General features: G+C 50.2%; 1 protein-coding gene across 1 annotated transcript in view; it reads left to right on the forward strand.

Annotated features, from left to right (window-relative positions):
* Positions 1-24,216, forward strand: part of ITGA9 (integrin subunit alpha 9) — a 240,981-nt gene that overhangs the window by 39,566 nt on the left and 177,199 nt on the right. Inside the window, exons 6-12 of the mRNA XM_040964761.1 lie at positions 6,993-7,122; positions 10,205-10,290; positions 11,105-11,173; positions 14,739-14,876; positions 17,370-17,475; positions 20,470-20,564; positions 23,890-23,980. Of these exons, the coding sequence (XP_040820695.1) occupies positions 6,993-7,122; positions 10,205-10,290; positions 11,105-11,173; positions 14,739-14,876; positions 17,370-17,475; positions 20,470-20,564; positions 23,890-23,980 (715 nt within the window). The remainder of the gene's footprint in view (positions 1-6,992; positions 7,123-10,204; positions 10,291-11,104; positions 11,174-14,738; positions 14,877-17,369; positions 17,476-20,469; positions 20,565-23,889; positions 23,981-24,216) is intronic.

The following is a 24,216-nucleotide window of genomic DNA, read 5'->3' on the forward strand; positions in this document are numbered from 1 at the left end:
TTTTAAAAAAGATTTATTTATTTTTGTTGGCAAGTCAGATTTAGACAGAGAGAGACAAAGCTCTTCCATCCGCTGGTTCACTCCCCAAGTGGCCACAATGGCTGGAGCTGAGCTGGATCCAAAGCCAGGAGTTAGGAGCCAGGAGCTTCTCCTGGGACTCCCACACAGGTGCAGGGTCCCAAGGCTTTGGGCCATCCGTCACTACTTTCCCAGGCCTCAAGCAGGGAGCTGGATGGGAAATGGAGCACCCGAGACACAAACTGGCAGTAACAAGGCAAGGATTCAGCCACTAAGCCATCGCGCCAGGCCCTAAAGTCTTGTTTTTTAAACTTCCAAAACATACATCCCCCGCACACCCTGTACCCAGCTTTTGTGACCTCATGACTTTCGTTGTCAGCAGCCTGCTTCCAAAGAGGCTGTCATCATCACCAACATTATCATACAATGGTCCCCAGCCTGTCTCCTGTAGTCCATTTAAAAACCAGAAAATAAACAAACAAAATGCTCTGATGGAACACGCCCCAGCGTGACTGTTTTATGGCGTGTGGCTCCGTGGTGTTCTGTGCAGACGCAGCATGATTGCTGTCACCCCCGCACTGTTTCAGAACGTTTTCATCATCAGCCATTCCTGACCCATGCGCCCATTCTTTGCCCTTGGGTTTTGTGCACCACAGCCCAAGAGATCTTCCAGCATCCTTCGTGTTACTCTGACCCCGAGGTTTCACAGTCCATAGATGATTAAAAGCCCCAACTCCGACAAGTCTTGGCCTTTGGGGCTGGCTGTCCAGGCTCACTGCTTGCATTCTCTGGTGTGAGCAGAGCAGAGGAGGGGCAGGGGCTCATGCCAAACAGTGCGCTGTTGTCCCAGCAGCACCTGGAGGATGCCACTGTCTGCCACTTAAGTTCAAGGAGGAGGAAGATGGTGGGTGCTCACAGTGTCTTCAGAAGCTGCAAGGAGAGGGTGGAAAGGGGACATTTGCCATCTTTTACTTGCAAACCAAGGAGTGTGACAGACCTCCCTCTCAAGTGTATCCCTCCCTATCAGCCATTCTTACTGTTTCCATTCACTCCAGTGTAATTTCTGTGACATTCCACTCTGCTCAGAATTCCATGCCAGGCCTTGGGCATGGCACCTCCTCTCATCCTCACTGACCCTTTGCCTGCCTCACTCTGCTCCCAGCACCCAGCAAGCCAGTCCCCTATCCTGTACCCACCATGCAAGTTTTCTATCCACGTCCTCTGCTACCCCACATGTCTCTGCCCTGTCATCCTCCTGCCAACCCATTGCAGAGTACCTGTTGCTGCTTCCAAGTTGCTGGGTCGTGGACAGGTCACACGTGGTGGCCAGCACCATCTCTGAGAAAATGAAAATGAGCTTAGTGCTCCTTGTGACTTCACATCCCACTGGGAGTAAAGGTCTGACACCTGCCCTGTCGCCTTGCAGGCTGTCCTACTTTGTCAGTCTCGGCTGTTTCCTGGCCTTGCCAACCCTGTCTGCTCACAGTCTCCAGTCCCCGTGACTTGGGGCTGTTTTTGGAACAAACTCATTGGAAAGCTACAGATAGAGTTGTGTGTGGATCGGAGGGAGGACCTGCCATCTGCTGGTTCACTCCCCAAATGGCCTCACTGGGCAGGCTGGGTCAGCCAGAAACCTGGAGCTCTGAGCACATCTCCCAGGGACCCATCTCCCTCTGCGTTCTGTGGCGTGTTAGCAGGGGATTGGATCAGAAATGGGGCAGCCGGGGCTTGAACTGCTGCTGTAGTCCAGGAAGCTGGTGTGGTAGGTGGCATCTTAACTCCTTGTATTTTTTTGGAGGGGTCCCAGCTGAGGAGCTCTGAAGTTGGGGGTTTAGACCCTCCTACTGGCGAGTTGCACACCAGAGAGAGTTCCTGCTTGGCGGTTTTCCAGTTCATCCATCCCATGTTGTCTACGGCACTTTAATAGTTTGCTCTAATGTCCTACACCCTGATTAATAGTATCGTCTAGTATCTTTATCAACTGTTGGTCATTTGTGTTTGCCTTTCTGGAAATCGCTTGCTTATGTTCTTAGTTTGTTGTAGTTTTATGTTGTTGTTTTACTGATCTGTATTTTATATTCCGGTTTCATTTTTTTTTTAGCACTGGTCTCTGACTCCTTATGTGTGTTACAGATTTTCCATTGGTGTTTTTCTTGTCATCTGAATTGTTCATGTCATCTTTGTGGTGCTGGTATGAAACCTTTTGGATTGGTTGAATCAGTCCTTTGGGATTCTAGAAATTTATTTGCCTTAGGAAGGGTACTTTCTCCTTGACAACAAAATATTCACTTGCATTCATTCAGTGGATATCCGCAGACCCTGTCACCTCTGGCCTTCAGACCCCAATGGCCTCCGCCATGCTGCCCGCCCAGCCACACGTGCGCAGCATCAACAGGGGCTTCTCCCTAGGTGCTGTGCCCCCTTTCTTCTGTAGGGTTGGGCTGGGGGCTCCTCCCGCAGGTGGCAGTGGGGTTCTGACCTCCCAGAGGAGGCAGTCACCATCCAGCCACTGAGGTGGGCCGACTTATTTTTATCGGAAAGGCAGATTCACAGGAGAGACAGAAAGATCCTGTGTCAGCTGATTCACTCCCCAAGTGGCTGCAACCAATCTGAAACAAGGAACCAGGAGCTTCTTCCAGGTTTTTCACATGGGTGCAGGGTCCCAAGGCTTTGGACCATCCTCTGCTGCTTTCCTAGGCCACAGGCAGGAAGCTGATGAGGAGTGGAGCAGCCAGGACACAAACTGGTACCCATGTGGAAGGTGGATCCTTGAAGGTGCTTAGCCAGTTGGCCCCTAGACTTTTTAAAATATATATATTGTGTGATGTAAAGTAACCTCATTATTTCACTGGGTATCCAGCTGGGTGGTCCAAGGGGCCTGTTGGAACTCCAGCACCTAGCAGAGGTTTGGGGTATGCTGATGGGACCCTGTGGGTGCAGAAGCCTAGGGCTGGGCTGGGGTGGGATGGGGTGGGGAGGGGAGACAGTTGGTAAGAAGGCAGCCCCTCGAGCTGCTACCCCATCAGTTGACCGCAGACCACTGTCTCCTGGCCCAAGTGGCTTTGGTCTCAGCTTTGGTTCCCAGGCTTTTGGCTTCCTTGAACTGGAGGTCTTTGAACTCCTTGTCTCCCTCCTTCCAATTCTAGGACTTCAGCTGAACAGGAAATGTAGCTGCAGGGGTTGGGAGTGGGGTGGGAGATGCTACCCTCCCCGTTGCCCTCTAGCTGACTTCCTCTTATGGGCCTGCCTTTGCTGGGAGCCAGTCTGTCCATTCATCAGGCCATACAGTCACTTGGCCCCTCTGACCTTCTGGCCATGGCCATGTTGCCCCAGAGCGTTCTGGCGTTGGGGAGTAAGAAGGTCAGTGCCCCAAGGGTCTCATATCTCTCTGGGTTGTGGGGAGCCCCAGGAGCAGTGCCAGTATCCGGGAGCTTTCTTTATCTGAAAGGACAGAGTGACATGGACACTGCTGCTGGCATTGGAGGAGCACGGAGACCCCAAGGTGGAGGCTGGGGGTTCACTATAGCCTAGGACTCCCAGTGCCAGCTCCCATCCCTTGCAATACCTTGTTGAGGTACCTCTGCTCTGGAGAGTCTGCTCATAGGGAGAGGCCTTCCTGGTGACTGTTGGTAGGGACTTGGGTGGTGTGGTTGTGACTCAAGTTAGCATTTCTATGTGTGACATTCGGGCAGACGGGAATATGAAGTGGCTTTCAATGTTGGGAGCTTTCACAGGACTGAAAACAGATCTGAGTTAAGATCTTCCATGGCCTTCGAGAGAGCATCTTTCAACTTTCGTTCCACTCTAATCTGAATCCTCACACAGCAGCTTGTCTGTCAGCAGCCAGCCCACCTTGACCATGCCCCATGTCACCTGAGAAGCTGGGCAGAGCTGGGCCTGACTGGCGCTGGGATTGGTGAAGATGTCAGGGTTCCCCGTCTGCGTCTTGCAGAGCCCTTGCTGTCCTGTTTAGGCTGAGGCTTGGAGCTGTGGCTCGTGGACAGTTGCAGGTGGAAGCTCCTGGCCCCACGCACCACTGGTACTGGGTGCGGATGCTGTTGGTGTCCAGCAGGGCCCCTCATCTCTGCACCCTGACCGCAGAGTCCTCTCCAAGCTTAAGCCTCTGAGGCACTGCTCACTGACTTTGTCACACCCTTCCAGACACGGTGGTGTCCCTCACAGGTGACAGGAGAACAAATGAGTGCCCACCCCCAAGGCTGTATGGTCTCCCTCTCGTGTCATTTCAACCCTTTAGGGTAGAGCTATTTATGTCGTAGTTTGCATGCTTCCATGTCACCACACCCCAAGGATGTCACTCAAAGGAATTCTTTATCTCTATCCCTGTGGTCTCATACATAGTTGCAGGGTACATTGTTGGGTGAAATATGAATGATTTTCATTAAGCAAATGTTAATGCATTCTCTTTATTGCGGTTGGGGAAGGAGGCCCAGAAGCCTTGGCCAAAGACATCTAGCGGACCTGGGGGCTTTGTGGCCTGGGCCTGGTGGTTTTTCCTTTCAGTGTTTGTGGGACATCAGCTTCACCAGCTGCTATGCAGTTGTGAGATGATGTTCTCATGTTTGAATGCTGATTCTTTTTTGTGTTTTTTTTTTTTTTAATATCAAGCTTGTTGAGGCAACACAGTGGCTCATCAGGCTGCTCCTCTGCCTGGAGTGCTGGCATCTCATATAGGCAATGCTTCAAGTGACGGCTGCTCCTCTTCTGATGCAGCTTCTTGCTAATGGGCTGGGGAAGCTGTGAGAGCTGGCCCAAGTGCTTGGGCCCCTGCACCCACATGCAAGCCCTAGGAGAAGTTCCTACCTCCCAGCTCTGGGTCAGCTCAGCTCTGGCCATTGAGATTGTGTGGAGAGTGAATCAGAAAATGGAAGATCTCTCTCTGTGTCTCCCTCTCTGACTTTCAAGTAAAACAAAGAAATCATTTTTGAAAAATCAAGCATGTTGCAGCCAGTAAGTCGAATAGTACAAGGCAATATGTAGCACGCAGAGGTGGGTACGCTCTGACAAATGTGTACACCTGTGTGACTGCAACCTCAGTCAAGACCAGGACCTTCCAGTCATCACCCTACAAAGTTCCTCACACCCCTTGGCTGGCAGTGCCTCCTCTGAACCCCAGAGAGCATGGTTCTGACTTCTGTCACCATAGATTCGTTTTACTCATTCTGGAATTTCCTATAAGCAGACTTGTCATAGACTTGTCTTTTCCTCCGATGGCACTTTGTGTTAGACTCAGCTGAGTGCTGCAGATTGAGAAAAGATCACAGCAGCATCAAGTGTGGGGGCATTGCAGCGAGGGCACAGGGGGAGCAGAGTGTGCGTGCAGAACTAGAGTCCACTGAGAGGGCCCAGGGGCGCAGCGGCGGGAAGGGAACCTTGTGTAGCTGAAAGAGTTGGCATGTTGAGTTTTTGCCAGAGCCCTGTGCTCTTGGGAAACAATATGTTCTAGAATTGCGAAAAATACAAAGAAGATAAACTTTGGGGGTAGAAAACAGAAAAGATTCCTGTTATCCCATCACTCAGTGGGAGAAACGCGTCCATGCCATGGGACTTATCCTCCAGGTCTTTGTGTACATGTTTCTTTTCTCACTTTATAATAAATGATTTATTTATTAGAAAGGCAGAGCTAGTGGCAGAGAGAGCAGAGAGACAGGCAGAGAGAAAGATCTTCCATCTTTTGATTCACTCCCTAAATGGCTGCCACAACTAGGATTGGGCCAGATCACAGCCGGGAGCCAGGATCTTCTTCTGGGTCTTCCATGTGAATGCAGGGAGCCACACATTTGAACCTCCTTCTTCTGCTTTCTCAGGCACATTAGCAGGTAGTTGGGTTGGAAGTGCAGGAGCCAGGACTCGAACTGGTGCCCATATGGGATCCTGGTTTTGTAGGTGGCAGCTTTACCTGCAGCGTCACAGCACCAACCCCACACTTTTTCTTTTCTTTCACAAAACGTGATCGTAGCACCCATACTGCTTGATATCCCCTTTGAACTTGAAAGCGCTTTATGGCTGTCCCTCAGTGCTGTGGTTGGGCTGCAGAATTTTTGATGCTGCCTGGAGTTCTGCTGCATGGATGCTGAGAGGGCTGGTTCAGAAGCCCTGTTGTTAAGTGTTCAGGCTGTTCCCAGCATGTCAGCTGTGAGTGAAGACACGCACGTGTCTGTGCTGACCTCCTTGAGTCATGAACTCCTTTGGGGACATTTAGGATTACCATTCCTGTAGTCATCACATGGTTTGCAATGCAGTGCGCTTGCAGGCCCGTTGACCGTCTTGCCTGCATCTAAACGTGGAGGACCTTTGGTGACACTGAGGCTGCTTGTAAGAGTCATGTCTTATTGCCTGTGATTTATTGTCATCTTGTGGACCTCTCTGGCCTCTGGACCTTGTTCTGAGTCTGCAGTGGAGCAAGGAGCCCCTGAGCTGTGCTCTGGACCCGGGTTCCTGCAGGATAGTCCTGTGTGGACTGCAGGGCTTGCCCTGGTAGACCGTTTTGGCACCGCTGACTGTGCTCACTGGCTCCATCTTGCTGTGGGGTAGGCAGGTGTAGTTGTTGGGTGATAGCTCGGGTCTGACCATGGGGCAGTTCCAACTTTTTTTTTTTTTTTTGAGCATAGTTCCTTGGAGTTTTGATATTCTACAATGCCATGTGTTTTCCATTTCCTCTTTGATCCTGGTATAAAGTTGTAGCAGTGTAAGTAGGTGCGGCCCATCTGTGGGTCAGAGAGGGAACCTGATGTGTCACATCCTGTCACCTTGTCCAGTCCTTGTTGTATCCTCAGCATCAGTAATCCTGTTTGTCTAAGAGAGTCCATAAGACCTCAGAACCTGGCACGTTTGTTTTTAAATTCTTGCTTGGTGTCGTGTCTCTCCTTGCGTTCAGGGTTGGCTGTGCCTGAGTTTCTCATTGCATCCTGCCTCTGCTTTTGTCCTGGTTAACCTTTGGGTTCCTTTTGTGGCAGGAGTTGGTGGTGATGGGTGCTCCGGGGTCCTTTTATTGGGCTGGGACAGTCAAAGTGCTGAACCTGACAGACAACACCTACTTCAAGCTGAATGATGAAGTCATCATGAGCAGGCGGTACACCTACCTGGGTGAGTACCGGGAGATGGCAGGGAAGAAATAAGGGAAAAGCAGTAAGTTTCTCCTTATTCACAAATGGGTGTGTTGTTGGTGGAAGGAAGAGCTGGTTTTGTACCTCTTGTTCTACTAAGTAATGCATTTGTCGTCTAGTTCTCTGACACATGGAAAGTAGAGGGGAAATCATCAGGTTTGGGATCATCTCAGATGAAGTTTCTTTGGAGATCCCTCCAGCTGAACTGCTGATCTCAGAACCCCAACCATGAAGACACTATGCCAGCCAGGGGATTCTGAATAGGTTTCATCGCTATTGGAATGGCGAGATTGGCAGCAATTCAGAACCGTTGAACTATCCAAACTGCTTGAGCAGGACCCTCAGAACGTGCCTCACATCGGGGACCTGGGATGGGTGGGAGGCTGGGTGGGGCTTTTCCCTTTGTTTCTCCCATGACCCCAGATACAGGAAAAAAAACTGATTATATTAGTATGAAAACAATGGTATTACCCACTTTCCTATAGCCCTTGACCCTTTGTACCCTAAGTAACTAAGTAAGATTATTAAAAATAAATAAAAGAAAGTAGAGGGGAAATCATAGGAGGAAACTGAGTTAAAACTTAGAAGTTCAGTGAAACATCCAACACTTAAATCTCAAGAGATGAAAGCATTTTATTATTTTACTTCCTTATTTCAGCAGTTACCCAAGTTCACTAAAGGAATACAAGAAAACACTGGCTTTTTGGGGGAGGGTGGGGAGCAGGGTCTCTACTTCCTGGGTACAGACTAATTATCCTGAGACTCAGAAATTGTCAGGACAGAGGGCAACGTAATGGTGAAGTTGAAGGAACAGATCGGAAGGGCGGTGGTTTGGCCTAGCATTTGAAGTCACTGGTCATGTACCCCATATTGGACCTGAGTTTGCTGCCCAGCTCAAGTCCTTGGCTCTAGCTTCCTGCTAACTCAGAGTCTTGTTGGCTGCAGTATTTAAGTTCCTGCTGCTCATGTGGTTTCAGTCTGGCCAATCCTGACCGTTGTGGGAGTTTGGGGAGTGAACTAACAGGTGAGAGCTCTCCTGGTTGCTTCTCTCTGTCCAAAATAAAACACACACACACACACACACACACACACATACACAACATGGAAAGATTCCTCTGATTTTTCTCTACCTTTCCAAACTGCTAGAAAAAGGAAGACACAGTGTAGCAGTCCTTCCCAAGGGTGAGGCAGGGACCAGACACTGCCCATTTAAGAACAGAGACAGGCTGCCTTTGCTTGTGTCTGTAACAGTGATAAGGCTCCTTGCTTTAGTCCATAAATGTTCTAAAAGTCTGGCCTGAAGATGTAGCTGAAAGTAGGAAGGCCTGCAGTTAGCAAAACGATACACTTCCACATTGTTAACTCTACCTTCAGTCAAGGGGAGCCTCTGGTCCCCTCCTGCGTGAACATCACAAAAAGTTCCTAGTTAGGTAGGGGTAGGAAGTGGCTAACTTCCTTTGGCCTGTTCTGTGGAGCCCAGTCATGAGTCTTCCTGTGAGTCTTTGGGGTGCTGGCTGCTGTACTTCCCCAGCTCCTGCATGCTCGGATTTACTCAGCATCTGCCCTAGGTCAAGCTATGCAACTAAGCACAGTTCCTTTCAGTTCCTGTGCCAGCCTTAGATTCACCTGTTGTACTTAAAGAGCCTGACCCGGCAAGAAGCGTATCTTGCTGATGTTTCGTGGCTTGGAGGTGACAGATGGTGGTCCACAGTCTTAAGTGTGGAGTTCCTCTTGACTGGAGGAACCACTGAGACAGCACCTGTGCTGTGGCCCTGCCCCTCCCAAGGGTAGGTCTCACATTTCCAAGGCGTGGTGTGTAGTGGAAACTCTGCACATGCCCACTGAGTCGGAGTGAGGAGAAGGTAGGAGGAAGGTGATTTGAGTGACAGCAGAGGACTGTGTGACCCAGCCTTCAGCCCTCCAGGCCAGTGGTTTTTTGCAGCATCATGGAGGCCACTCTCTCCTGTGGGGACTGCTGGCATCCTCTGAGGCTTGGCTGAGGCTCTTCTTGCCTTCGGCACTGAGAGCTTTGGTCTGAGGGCGGTCACAACCATGTGTTCTTATCCCAGCTTATCAACACAGCGTGGAGTTGTAGGAAGTGGGGTTGGCAAGGTTTGGGGGAATACGTGGCAGCCTGTCTAGGGCCGACAGGAGCAGAACTCCCAACAGGGTGCTTGAAAGCAGGAGGCATGCACATCAGGGGCTGCTTTTGCTTTTGTTTACAGATCACTTTTGCATTTAAAGCCTGTGGCTGGCAGTCTCCCCCTGTGCAGCCAGCCATCCAAAGGCTTATTTGCTTGTTTGTATTAGAAAGGCAGAGTTATAATAGAGAGAGGATAGACAGAGAAAAGACAGGGATTTTCTGTTTGCTGGTTCACTCCCCAGATGGGCACAGTGGCCAGATCTGTGCTGGTCCGATGCAGAAGCCAAGAGCTTCTTCCAGGCTTCTCACATAGGTACAGGGTACTAAGGACTTGAGCCAAACTCTGATGCTTTTCCAAGGACATCAGCGGAGATGCTGGATCAGAAATGGGGCAGCCTGGACATGAACTTGCACCTGTATGGGATGCTGGTGCTATAGACGAAGACTTGGTGTGCTGTGCTGGCCCATGTTTTCACCATTGCTTTAGCATGAGGGTGAGAACGTGGTTATTAGCCAGGTCTCTGGAGGGCCATTGGTTGGCTGTGAATCTGCTATGTGATTCTGGGCATGCTGCTCAGCAGCGTGGAGAAAAGCACAGATGTTGTGTTACAGTTCCAGCAACAGCAAACCTAACGAACAATAATAGAGATCATGATAATGGCTACCAGCATTGGTTGTGGCAGAAGGGAACCGTTAAGGATAGTGGTTCTTTAGTTGCATCCCGAGGGGACCCCGAGAAGGTGCTCTCTCCCACCTCCAAGGCTTTCTCTGCAGCCGGAGAAGATGGACAGCTGCCCTTGGTTCCCCCAGGATGGCCTCAGCATCACTAGAGAGAAGGATGCACTCAGACACTTCTTCCTCTGATGGATGTGTTTCTTCCCTTTCTTTCCCATCCCTGGTTCCCGCCCATCCTGTTCAGGCTACGCGGTGACGGCTGGCCACTTCTCCCACCCATCCACAACCGACGTGGTAGGAGGTGCCCCGCAGGATGAAGGCGTGGGAAAGGTGAGGGCCAAGGGCTGTGGGGTGGCTGGTGGGGTTGGTCCCCATGGTAGAAGGTTGCTCAGTTGCTCCAGGCTTACCTTGCTGCCAGTGACTGCTAGAAAAGCAAGACCTGCCTGGGATGCTCTGCATGTAAAACCTGCTCACACTCTCCATTCTTGGCTGAAGTTCCTCACTGCTGTGTGTGTGTGTGTGTGTGTGTGTGTGTGTGAGAGAGAGAGAGAGAGAGAGAGAGAGAGAGAGAAAGAGAGAGAGAGAGAGAGAGAATGTGTGTGTGTGTCATTAGACTGACCCCTGGCATGATGGCACCCTTCAAGAGATTGATGTTTACCACAGTCCAGCTTCAAGGCACTGTTATCTTCCAGTAAAGTGAAGTAAAAACCCATAGCCAAGGGGCTTATCTGATGCTTGCCTCATGTTTCCCAAACAAGTACACACTTTTCCATGTACTCCTCTACCAAGGGCAAAGGGTCATTTTGGAAAACCACTATCAGTTCTGTATTGTGATACCTGAGAAAGCTCTGCCTAGTGTGAACGAAGCAAAGAGTTCAAGGTTGAATTGTGCTAGTGTTGTGGAAGCATCCGAGGGTCTCCTTTTAGGCAGCTTCCATACAGATTGTGATATAACAGCAGGGGGCCCCAGCATTAGGAGTGGAGGATGGAGTTGGGAACATCAGACCAGGCTGCCTTTTGCCTTGTGTAGCAGCTACAGTCCACACACCTGCCCTGTGCCTGGCTTGCACAGAGCAAGTAAGAACAAGCTATTGTTGCCCATCTTGGCTTCCATCCTAACTGGATCTTTTTCTTCCTTCCCTAGGTTTATATCTTCAGAGTTGATCGAAGGTCTGGCACCCTAATCAAGATTTTTCAGGCGACGGGTAAAAAGGTGAGCTTCTTGGGATCAAGAGAGACTGGTTTTTGTTTGAGGGCTGGGACCAGGTGGGAGTCAGTGACCGCCTTCCAGGAGTTTGACGTAAAGGTTTCAGGTTGGTTTGGTGGTCTTGTCTGTGCTGACCTTCTCTACAGTGTTTGAAGTCTGCAGGTTTCCTGGGGTGCCTGCTTCTTTTATGAGGTGGTGTGTAGGAAAATGAGTCCTTGGACTATTCAGCCCCATCTTTATGGGCTTATCAGCCAGCTCGCAGTGGGTGTGAACCTCATCAGGATTGTTTGGCTGAAATCACATGGTCCTCCCTGCATTGAGGCTCCCAGCTTGGTTGGTTCTCCCACGTTGAGGTCTTCTAGTTTGTTGGGTGGGAGGGAGGACTTTGGATGCTTGTCTTGGTGGAGACCTCAGTGGGCTCCTGGAGGAAGCACAGGATGCTGGCAGTGTGGAAGGAGCCTGAAGCAGGCAGGAGAGTGCTGGGGGCCGCTTTGTCATGACACTGCCTTCAGATAGCAGGAGAGTGGCTGTTCCTTCCCCAGGCCCCCAATCTGTCCCTGTGCATGCATCGTTCCACGTATTCATGATGGGTATGCCGAGTCACTCATAAATAGAGCTTTGAGCACTTTTCGCATCCTTCATCTCTAGACTTTGTGGCTAACAATAGCACCCTTGGGAAACTCGTCTGTCGGGACACAGTCCCTACAGGTGAGCGCAAAAACCACAATATGGAGCAGCCTAGACCAGGCCAGACCCTTACAAAGAAGGGTGCTGGGTGCACACACCTGCCACTCTTTCCTGAGCATCTATGTTCAGCTGTAGCTGTGCCTCCTAACCTCCATCCAACTGCCTCTGCTGGATTCAGCCCAGTTCATACCTCCTGGAGTCATTCACAAGGTGGACTTGTTCCTTATTGTCTTCTTAAGATCTGCTTGGTTTGAATACTCTATGTGTCCCCTGCCCTCCCCAACCCAGGCTGTTCAGGGTCCGTGGTAATAGATGGGAGAGAGGGTAATGTGGAGGGTTGGGGGACCCTGGAACCTACCTGTCCCAACTTCTTGCAGTTCCATGCCAGTGATTGTCTGTGTTGGGGCAAGGCACCAGGAGAGCCTGGCCATCTTACCATCAGGCTCCAGGCCATGGGGCCTCCTTTTGGGGGTTCCCACCCCACCCCAACCTCAGGTCACCCTTTGTTTTTGTTTTTCCCTCATGACTTTCTCACTTGCGGGTCCTTCCCCCCATGTCTCCCAGAGCACCCCCATACCCTGCCACCCCAACATCATCTTTCTGAAACAGGCCATTGTCTCACTTTCTGTTTCTGGTTCTGCTTTCCTGCGGGAGCGGGGAAGTGAGGCTGTCTGAGTTCTGACTTCTGTATTACCCCTTGGGGAGAGGACGTGAGATGCCTTGGGTTACCAGGATGCCTTCACTTGCCCTATATCCGGGATGGCACACAGAAGGTGGAGTGGGATGGCACACAGAAGGTGGAGTTCTAATTCAGCAACCCTCAACTTCCTACTGGTATTCATATCGGCTTTCCTTTGGCTAGAATTTGGCCACATGATCCTGTATCCTGGCTTCTATCTAGGACGCACAAAAAAGCCAACCAAATGCACACTACCCAATTCCCAACTTTCTGGTTGATGTCCTTTAAGCAGTGATGAGGGATCACCAGAACCTGTAGCATTCCCATGCTACCTCAGGCACACAGCCCATACTTCTAGGGTGGTCGTGGGAAGCTCTGACCAAGGTACCCACTCCTAAGAGCAAGTCGTTGCCATCCTGGGGTTTTATGTGATTAATGGAGTGCACAGATTGTTTGCTCTTCAAAAGCAAGATAGGAAGCTTCATGTTTGGGGAGTTTTGATTTAACATCACTAGTGATGCCAAGTTAAATAGCCCATTGAAAACAAGCAGTTCCACAATGCCCGGCCAGGGAAAGCAGTCATGGCTTTGCTTTTAGGGACTTTGTGGTTATTTTTAATGAAAGCACCAATGTGGGTGAGGTTGGCAGGGCCACTGAATGGGTGGCTGGCCACTGGGTTTGTGTCCTTCCTGGCCTTTGTGATGCCAAACCTTGCCCGTGCTCTTCTTGCACGGGGCCGGGTAGTGGCTTTGGCACATGATGGGCAGCTCAGGGAGGAGTTCCGAGCGGCCACTACAAAGCCCTTCTGTGCCAGGGCCCCTGCAGGAAATAGATTATAGCAGTCCCTGCCTCTCTCTGCGTCAGCAGCTAGCTCACTCCAACAATCAAAGACAAGCTTGTCCGTCTTCACAAAGCCAGAGCCCTCTTATCTGAAAACATTTATTTTGAAAAAGATAGCACTTAAACATATTTTAAAAAAATAGAAATGGCAAAACTGGCAAAAAGATGGAGCCCGCAGCATTTTGCATGTGTCCTGTCCTATCAGTGACAGATGTTAGAATTTAAAAACTAGGTACTTGCAATAACATGTTAGGTTTGGGGGTTCTCTGGGGCAGTGGGAGGGTTGGCTGTCTCCTATTTACTCTTTGCCTTGAGTACAGCTAGCTGAAGTTGGTTGTGGGGCACTGCTTGAGCAGGGCCTGTGAGCTGCCATTGGCCACGATCTCTACCATTCTCTGCTGTCACTCACAGTCCACCTGCAGGCACACTTGAGCCACTGTTTCTTTTCTTACACCTGCTGTATCACTTGTTGGAGACCCCAGACTCAAAATAATGAGTGTGCCATAAGCTATGATGACAGAAGAACCAACACAGATACTCCCTGTTTTGCCCATAAACCCGTTGTAAACTGCCAAGTACTGGGAGGTCTAAGATGCATTTACTGTACATTATGTCCAAATGTGGGAGCTCACAAGCACAGCGCACTGGAGCAAGCAGACTTTCCCCATGGCTGTGCTACCACTTGGCATCATGAGAGCTCCTAGCCGCTGTTCCTGGCCTGAGAAGAGAGCGAAATGCAGGGTGGCATGTGCCCTCCTACAAATCCATTTCACTTTTGCACCTTGATGAAGCGGAAGACTCAGGAGCTAAGTTCTGTAGATTGGAAAGCCTTGACATCCACCGGCTGAGACCTTCCTAGTCGTTTTCCTGTCCCTTCAGCTCCTGCCTCCTCAAGCTGTCTTTAGCTGCTGTGCCCAGGCCCAGGAGAGAATCTCAATTTCCTCCTATAATGTTTATTTTTGTGTCTGTCTTGCGAAGTTTCCTGTTCCTACTTGCTTGGCTGTCTCAGTCTTCAGATACATGGTGCACTTTCCTTAGAGTTGTGATCTGTGTGTGCAGCCTCAGCTTAGATGTTTAACAATAATGCCTCATTCTCTAGGGAAGGGATTTTTTTAAAAAAAAAAATCTTCCTCTGGAGGGAGCTCCAGGGATCAGGAACCCTGAGCTAGTTAGCTTGGGTCTCGGGTTGGTTGGGACCCTGCCTGCTGCTGGGGGGCCCATGGAGGCTGGGTGTCTGGTTGCCCGGGCAGTGTTCCATGTGGGGCTGGAGTGTAGATGTGGGGATGAAGGTGATGAGGAGAGGAACCGGAGGCTTGCTTGTGTGAAGGCACACACGGAATGCTGTTGTGACTCAATTCTTTGCAGATGGGATCTTACTTCGGCTCCTCCTTATGCGCAGTTGACCTGAATGGGGACGGCTTCTCTGACCTGTTGGTGGGGGCCCCCATGTTTTCTGAGATCAGGGACGAGGGACAGGTCACCGTCTACATCAACAGAGGAAACGTGAGTACGAAGCTGGGCAGAGTGGGCATGAGTGTGTGGGTGGGACAAGGCAAGCACATTGGCCTGCACTGGGTGTGCAACTGGGCGGCCTGGGGCCGGAAAGAACCAGGGAACATTGGAGCTGCTGAAGTCTGTAGGCTTGTCTGGAAGGTGGCTCTGAGACCTGGGAGGGAAGACACTCTATTCCTGTGGTGGTAACTCATGGCACATACACTCCAATTGACATTTCAGGAAACTGAGAGTAGGGAATGACAGCGGGAGGAATGAGGTCACCATGTAGCCAAGAGGGGTGGGCATTCAGTGTCTGCAGGAGGCTTGCATGGGTGCTGGACGGAACAGTGTGTGAGTCAGGAGTGGACTTGGTGAGCATAATTCCCCAGATCCCCTCCATGGGCACAAAGCCCCTACTCATTGTGCTTTCCTGACCAGCGTGTCTTAGTGCTCAGTGCTTCCTGAAGGATGGGGAAGTCCTGGCCCGTTTGAACAATGATTGCAAGGCAGAGGAGAGGAATGGGAAATCAGGGTAATTTGGGAGCTGGTTAGGAGTTTGAATCTTGGTGTCATGGGCTGATGAGAGCATTCTTGGTTCTTATCGTGAAGAATTTCCACGTGGGCAGAGACAGGGAGCAAAACAGGATTTACTGAAAGTGAGAAACCTCCTTCCACTGCAGTCAGGAGGGGGACACCTAGGGAGGAGTTGCCAAAGAAGTTTGCCCGTGCTGGCTCTTGTAGAAATACAATGGCTCCCTCTGACTGGCCCCTTTCTGAAAAATAAGTTCAGTTTTAACCAATTAAGGGAAGGGGCAGAATAGCAACTAATAAGAAGGCAGGGATAACCAGGGCCAACCAGGGACCTGAAAGTGTATGCAAGTGAGACATGCTCCATGAACCGATGAGGGAACCGACTTTGGAGTAGCCGGTTTGGCATGGGAGTATGCGTAGTGCTCAGTTGAGCCGCTCCATTAGACTCAGCAACATCTGAAGCTTCCACTGCCCCCATCCCACCTGTTCCTTCTAACAGCTCTGTCCTCCGGGCACTCTTTTCTATATTTAACTTCCCTTTCTAGGGGCCTCTGGAGTCCCTTTCAATCAGTTTGGCTTTTCCTAGCATGTCTGACATGAGTAGAAATTGGTGAAAGAGGGAAGAGTTGTGACAGCCCCCCTGTGGGCTCATGGTGGATTTTAAATGAGGAGATGCCACTGCAGCACCTGCTCATAGGTATCAGCTGCAGGTCCCTCTTCTCTACCCTGTCACTGTCTCCAATTTGTCTCCAGTCAAACGTCCATAGGCATGGGTGCCACATTTATAGATTCAAACATCTGTGGATTGAACATGTTCAAAGAAAAATTGCACCTGCTCTGAACATGCACACTCACTGGTCTTCCTTAAGCCATCCAATGCCACTGGGGCTTAATGTGCCATGTATCTTGTGTTAGGCAATATCCGTCACCTGGAGGTGACCAAAGGCATGCAGGAGACTGTGTCTAGGTTGTATACACATCCTGCGGCATCTTGCCTAAGGGACTTGAGTCTCTGCAATTTTGATACCCACAGGGGGTTCTAGAAGCAACTCCCTTCAGGTGCAGAGGCCACAGCGTTTTTGTTTCAGAGGGGAGAGATTTCCTGACCCAAGGACCATCAAGTCAAGTTGCAAGCTGCATTTATGGTGAGAAAGACTTGGTCCTAACAAAGCCAGGCCCTCCTGGGGATGGCACAGACATTCTGTTTCAAAGCACCACCTTGCATTTTCGTGCCAGCTCTGGTGTTCACTCGTTGGTGATCTGGGGAGAAAGTGGGTGTTCCCACTTCTTCTCTGGTCACCTTATGCCCTGGAAATTCAGGTCTACCCTGGAAATTCAGATCTAAGACAGGCATGATGGGGCTCCACCCCCACCCCTGGCTGAAATGATTTGAACCGACTCTATCAAAGGGACTAATACAAGGGCGTGTTAGAAGGTTCATGAAAAAATGGAGCTCAGAGATGAGTTTATTTGGGTGTAAACAAAAATTGAAACCCATACAAACATGTTTTAAAACAGTACACATTTGCTTGAGTTTTTTGAAGACCCACTGATCATGTGCCTTGCAAAAGCATCTTCATGAATTTTTATCATAAGGTGGAGGAGAGAAAAAGTAGAGGAATGTGTGCCCCTTTAGAACAGCTTTGACAAACCTGCTAGGGCATTGGGAGAGCAGAGGGGCTGATGAGACAGAAGAGCTGGGTGGGCAGGACAAGGGGAGCTGTCCCCACGTGCCGCTGTGAGCATGCCACCTTCCAAGGTGCACCACTGGCTCCGGGGACTGACCGTTGCCACTCAGGTGGAAGGAGTTGTTGGCCACCAGGAGAGGGAAGCTTGGGTGCCTGTGACGCCATCCAGGTGTTTCCTGGCAGAGGGAGTGCTCTCAGAAGGCATTGTTAGAGCTCGGGTTTTAATTGTTATTTTTTGGTTTGTTCATTTGTTTTTCTTTCTTCCTTCCATCCTGTTTCCCAGGGAGCCTTGGAGGAGCAGCTGGCTCTGACCGGGGACAGCGCCTACAACGCACACTTTGGGGAGAGCATCAGCAGCTTAGGTGACCTGGATGACGATGGCTTCCCAGGTGAGCTGGCCCGCCAAGTTCAGCTGAGTGCCCCTGTCACAGCCAGGTCTCTCCACCTGACTAGTTCCCAGTCTGCAGCTCACCCTGATGCCCATGTGTGTCCTGGGGAGAGGATGGTTCTTAGGGCTGAGCTGCGTGTCCTCTGGCTTGCTCTCCTGTGGAAGCCCTGTCTCCTCAGTTCAGCGTTCTCTGATGTGACTGGCAGTGCAGGTGGGCTGGTCCCACCTTCCCCCTCCTATTCAGGTTCCTCAGTCTCTGATGCTGTAGGATGCTGCTCCCTCAGCGGGGAGGCAGCAGGAGACATTTTGCTTCTGACATTTTGCAGACTTAGTAAATGAGATTTTGTTATTCACAATTTTTAATAGATAACAGTTTGCATATGTATGGGGTACCATGTGATGGTTGGTTACATTTGTAGCTTGTATAATAATCCAACCGGGGTAAATGTACTTACCCTTTCCAGCACTTAACTTTTTTTTTTATTTGATGATAAAAGCATCAAGCAACCTATCTCCTGAAATGTTTTATTAGAGAAATACACATCAACCTCAGGGCTTCTGCCTTCTGTCTGGGTGTAACCTGGCACTGCCCGCCTCCCACCACCCCTGACTACAGAGTCATCAGTAGGATTTTATATCCTATGAGAGTGTGTTGTTTCTGACCCTATCAATGAGTGAGATCCCAGGATATGTGTCTTTTTTTTTTTTTAAAGATTTATTTTTATTGGAAAGGCGGATATACAGAGAGGAGAGACAGAGAGGAAGATCTTCCATCCGATGATTCTGTCCCCAAGTGAGCTATGCCGATTCAAAGCCAGGAGCCTCTTCCGGGTCTCCCACTCGGGTGCAGGGTCCCAAAGCTTTGGGCTGTCCTTGACTGCTTTCCCGGGCCACAGGCAGGGAGTTGGATGGGAAGTGGGGCCGCCAGGATTAGAACCGGCACCCATATGGGATCCTGGGCGTGCAAGGCAAGGACTTTAACCACTGTGCCACTGCGCCGGGCCCGGTATGTGTCTTTCTGTGCTTGATCTATTCTACAATGTGTAATAAGCTCCAGTTCCATGTCGTGGCAGGTGACAAGATTTCATCCTTTTTGTGACTAACATACTGACATGTACACATGGGCACACATGTATGTATGTGTACGTATGTACACCCCTATATTTTCTTTTCCCATTCACCAGGAGATGGACACTAGGTGTTATTTGCTGTGGTACATGGTGCTGCAGTAAGCATGGGAGGCAGATATCTTTTCAATGGGTGGATGGTGTCTGCCTTGGGAGTGGGTTTGCTGGGCCAGGAACCAGGAGCTTCTTTTGGGGATGCCACGTGGGCACAGGGTTCCAAGGCTTTGGACCATCCTCTATTGCTTTCTCATGCCATAAACAGGGAGCTGGATGGGCCGTGGAGCTGCCAGGACATCAACCAGCATCCCATTGTGGCCGTTTGGGGAGTGAACCAGTAGATGGAAAATCCTTTTATCTCTTCTTATCTGTAAATCTGCCTGTCCAATAAAAGGAAGTCATTTTTTTTTCCAAGAAAGGTCTCTGTTTATTCTGCTTTCTCTTTAACTGCCATTAAATACACACACACACACACACACACACACACACACACACACACACACACATTTCTAAGGAATATTCATAATCTTTGCCCCAGGTTGTATTCCTACCAACACTGTATTATGGTATATTTTGTTCTACATACTCTCTAGTATTCATTAAAAAAATTTTTTTTTTGGACAAAAGCCGTTCTAACTGGGTGAGGTGAAACTCAGAGTTGTTGTTTTTCCTGATGCTAGGTGACCCTGATTGTCTTTTCATGCATCTGTTGTCTATAAAATGTGAAAAATGTCCGTGATCTTTGTTCTTTCTTACTGGATTGTTACGTTGCAGGCAAGTTCCTTGAACTCCTGTGTAGTTTCCCAGGTCTTTTCTTGTTATTGATTTCTAGCCTTTTTATATAATGATCAGAAAAAAAAAATTTTGTTGTTGTGATTTCCATTCCTTTGAATGTACTGTGGTTTGTTTTGAGACCTACTTGGAGAACGTTCTATATACGGTTGAAAAGAGTGTGTATTCTGTAGTTGTTGGATGTTGTCATATTGCAGAGTGTTAAGCTACGTCTTGATGTGCTGGCATCCCATATCAGTGTTCAGATTCAGCTTCCTGCTAATGTGCCTGGGAAAGACAGTGCAAGGTACATCGGTGTTTGGGGGCCATGACTGCCACGTGGAAGGCCCACGTGGAATTCCCCATCATCCTGGCCATTGTAGCCATTTGGAGAGTGACCCAGTGGATGAGACACTTTTTCTCTCTATTTCTCCCTCTCTGTCACATTCAGTCTGTGGATAGCAGTGTTTTTGCTACTTCTTTTCCCCTTCCTTTGGTCTGTGAGCTTCTTTCCTCCTGTGATGCAGATCCTTAGAGCTGAAATGGGCAAATTCTTCCCAGCCTGATGACTTCTGCCAGCTGGTACAGAGGCCTTGAGACAGAGAGAGAGAGACAGAGAGAGAGAAATTTGCTGCTTACTCTTGGTCTCCTGTACATGCAGGATTTTGTTAGAAGCCAAGGGGAAAGGAATGATCCAGGCTTTGTTCCAAGAGTTGTCAGTTGGTGAGCGTGATGTCGACTTGGGAGTAGGGGCAAGCAAATGCCCTCTGAACATTTCCTTCGTCTGCAAGTGGAGTTGCCTTTCTCATTTCTGTGAGAACCGTGGTCCATGGAATTTCCCTCTCTTGACTGAGATCAGGGGACGATAATTTATCTTTGTGCTTCTTTTACTGGGTGATTTGGGGATTTTTTGTTCTAGGAGAATGGAGTAAACTCTTTGCAGTTTTTGTAACGTTCTATGATTTTGTTGTTGTTGTTGTCTCAGTGTAATGTTTTGGCCGTCAACAATCAGGACTGTCTGGTATCGGGGGACTCAGACATAAGTAGGGAAGACACGGTTACATCATGCCTCTTCTAACCAGAGGTGCTTCTCTCCCCAGATGTGGCCATTGGTGCACCCAAGGAGGATGATTATGCAGGTGCAGTCTACATCTACCATGGTGATGCTGGAGGGATAGTCCCGCAGTACTCAATGGTAAGTGGCGGGACCACAATGGGGCTTCTTCATGATTTGTTCAGCAGACAGGCATGAATCCTGCACGATGCAGCGTGTCCAGAACGCACTGGGAAGACATAATATTGTTCTTGCTTTCGGCCTGCCTGCCTTGCAGCAAAAGATTCTGCATTCAGAGATGCCTTGTGCCTACACGAGATAATATGCCAGTTCTCACCCTGCAGAACTCTTTCTGTCGAAACAGAAGTGGCAGCTTTCCTCTTTGGGTCAGTCCTGTGTCAAACATGTGGGACTGGTATTGTCCCACATAATCTAGAAAGACCATGGTCCATGGAAGGGGGGCCTGAAGGCTGTCACAGGCTGCTGTTATCACGGTGCTGTCAGGACCAGCATTGAAACCAGGAGCTACCCAGAGCCTTGGACTGAGCCCCCTAGATGAGGGAAGGTGGAAGTGGAGAATTATACTTTTTGCCTTATCAGCGTGCTGTTCCAATCTTGCTGATGGAGTCCCGCCCAGCCCCTGGGAAAAAAGGAAGTCATGCTGTCAGTGAGAAGCAGTGTCAGGATGTTTGCGCGTGCTGTGACAGTGGCACTCGTCTCTCCCAGGGGGCCGGTGACAGGAAAGGGCAGCATCCACGCAGCCAAACTTCCGATCTGCAGTCATGGATTTGTAGAACACTTAGTATGTGCTAGGCACTTCCTGCACGTGCGAGTGTGTGTGTGTGATTGTATTCTAGGTTGCAGAGGTGATATATAGACACATGTGCAGTGGGCCCATGGGCAATCATTCTTGCCCCAGCAGATGCTGATGGACAAGTCGAGGGTTCATGGCTTCTTGGTATCAGCTGAGGCTCAGGTTGTGGCCTGTAAGAGACAGGTGCCTGGGGAGAGGAGCACCAGGGCCTGCCTGCCTGCCTGCCTGCCTGCCGTGTGCTTTCCTTCTCTCCAGTGCTCACGGCACTCGTGTGGGATGGGGATCATTTGTCATCTACCTTTTGTCTACAAGGCGACTTGGGCTCAGCAAGGTCAGTGGCAGTATGGCTGTTCAGACTGCTTAGCTGAGTCTCGGGTCTTCTTTCAGTTATAATCACTACCCTCCTTCTAGCTACATGCTGGAAGAGGAAGCTAAATGTGGAAACTCATTCAGCTAGCAGGGTGGGCGTATCCCACCTAGTAGAACAGTGTGACCTCTTAGGTGAGCCTGCAGGCCTAGCAGGAGGAAATTGGACAGTTGGGGTGCTGCATCCGGGTCACAGTGTCTGTGCTAGATTGGGCAGGAGGAAGCTGTGTGACAATGACAAACTGCAAGCAGGTCTCCACCCCCTATGCCCCTCCTTGGGCAGGGACGGGTCTTTCCCCAAGTATCCTCTTGGAAACTTGGTTAGGGACCTTAGAAGCTAATCACACAGAGAGGCCACATGTGAGAGACCCCTGCTTCCCCTCCAGGGGCCCCCACAGTGTTTTGTTTGGTTGCTGGGTGGGTTCCCCTGCCCAGAGCCGCAGGGGACGCTTGCGGTTAGCTGCAGTCTGTACTCGGAAGCGCGGTGGCGTGGCAGCTGGGCTTGTCCTGCCTTTGTCAGCACGCCCGCCCGCCGCCGGCTCCAGGGCTCCACAAGGAGAAGTGGTTTGGGGCTCTTAAAAAAAAAAAAAGCCAGAAACAGCTATGATTATACTTTTCTAAGCTGCTGATATATGTATGAGAAGGTCAGTGATTTTTAAAGGGGGGAGGAAAAAAAAAAACCCCAAATCCTCTAACGACGGATTCTTCCGGGCCCAGGTCCCGGACAAGAGCGGGCATTGTGTGTGCAGAGCAGGGGAAAGAGATGGCTGTGGCCAGCGGCATGGCTTTTCTTTGGCCCTGTTCTTTGTTATTTCTGCTGGCTATGCCATGAGCTCTGGGGCCCGAGGGCTTGCACGTGATTGTTTAACTCCTTCCTCCATCGCTGCTCCCATCCTGGCCAGCCTTCTCCCTCGTGAGCGCACTGCGGGCACAGGGCTGGCGGCCCCTCTGATCCTGTTGGCTGCTCGTAAACCCAGTCCAGCGGAGGGTCTCCGGCACTCCTGGCTTTCATTTAGGGTTATTAGCGCGGAGCGGACTTATCTTCCTGGCTTTGCCGTGTAATGGCCTGCAGATGTCTGTGGGATAGCGTAAGCCGGCTTTGCTCCCCACCCCCAGCCCCCCAGAAGACCACCCGTTCTCTCCTGCTGCCTGCCCTGTCTCAGCCGCAGCCTGCCTTCGAGAAATGCAAAGCCGGGACGGGCTGCTCTGGGTATGCCTGCACTCCCCACGAGGTTTTTTTTTTTTTTGGAAAACGCACAGGCGCGTTCTGCATTTGTTTAGACAGAGCTGCGTAGATGGTGTGGCTCCGCTGTGTGAACAGGAAGCGATTCTTCCGTGTCTGCTGGAGCAAATGCTCTGTCCTTGGGATGGCTGGAGCAGAGGCGTCCCTGGAGTCTCCCTCTGTGGATCCTATGGAAATGGCCCTACCCCCACGGGGTGCTCCTGACTTCCCTGCAGGATGACTCTATAAGGAAAATGAGAGGGAAGGCAGATCCCTGTGGTCCCCTGGCAGCTGCTTTGGGCACGCAGATTTTGCTATGAGAGTCAGACGTCTCATTCTGCTAGGCATCCATGAGGAGGCAGTCCGTATGGGGAAAGGGGCTCATGTGGGCTCCAGAGGCTGGCACTGGTCTGGCTTAGGAATTCATGGTCCCTATGAGGACTCACATGGCCCAAAGGGTCATGGCTACGTTTACTGTGACCAAGGCTGGTTAGAGCCCAGATGTTCCTGAATCACTCTCTCCGTGTCTACACATGCAATCAACTTGATGCTGCATGAACAGTCAGAACTCCCCCAGCAGGTGCTACAGCCTGCTGGGGCCCTGGGCTCTGCCTGACTGAGGAAGGAGGCTTTGGATGGTTCTGGGAGAGTTCTGTCAGTTTCTAGAAGCTTCCAGACCACAGAATGATTTGACAAAACAAGTCTCCTCTTGTCTCGGAAGCCCAGTGCATTATATGGAACAGGGTAGAGAGGTCAGTAGAATTCCAGCCAGCCTTACCGGCATCTCAAGAAAGCAGAACCTCTGTGAGAAATGGACTTTATCAGTTTTGAACTTCAACTTCCCAAACGTGATCACCCTGGTCTTGGTGCTTTTCTATTGACCTTGGTCTTAGAAAAAAAAATTTTTTAAATGCTGACACCTGGCTGAAGCAAGCCATCCTAAAGGAGTGTGTGGCCTTCCAGTGCTTTCTCGGGAACCCCTGGTCAAGTTATGTGTCACTTGTCCCCCTTGTTTATGCCTGTGGTCCATTCCAGTGACTCCACTTCCCCATCATCTGTTTCAGAAACTGTCTGGACGGAAGATCAGTCCAGTTCTGCGGATGTTTGGCCAGTCCATATCAGGAGGCGTTGATATGGATGGGAACGGCTACCCTGGTGAGTTGCCTTCCTCTAACGGAACATTCGATAAGCACAGATAAGACGGGGGTAGTGTAACTTCCAGCCTGCTTAGCAGTCATCTTAGCATTTAGACGGTTCACAGCACCAAATGGGGGAATGCAATATCTGAAATGATATAGACATTTATGTGAGATTTTCTCTTTCAAAAACTTTTAGGTGAATCTTTTGAAAAAGGTTTATTTATTTTAAAATTAAAGTGGGGCCTGGCACAA

Source organism: Ochotona curzoniae, unplaced genomic scaffold (genome assembly GCF_017591425.1).
Source record: "Ochotona curzoniae isolate NIBS_2020 unplaced genomic scaffold, NIBS_Ocur_1.0 contig_1302, whole genome shotgun sequence".
NCBI classification, from domain to species: domain Eukaryota; kingdom Metazoa; phylum Chordata; class Mammalia; order Lagomorpha; family Ochotonidae; genus Ochotona; species Ochotona curzoniae.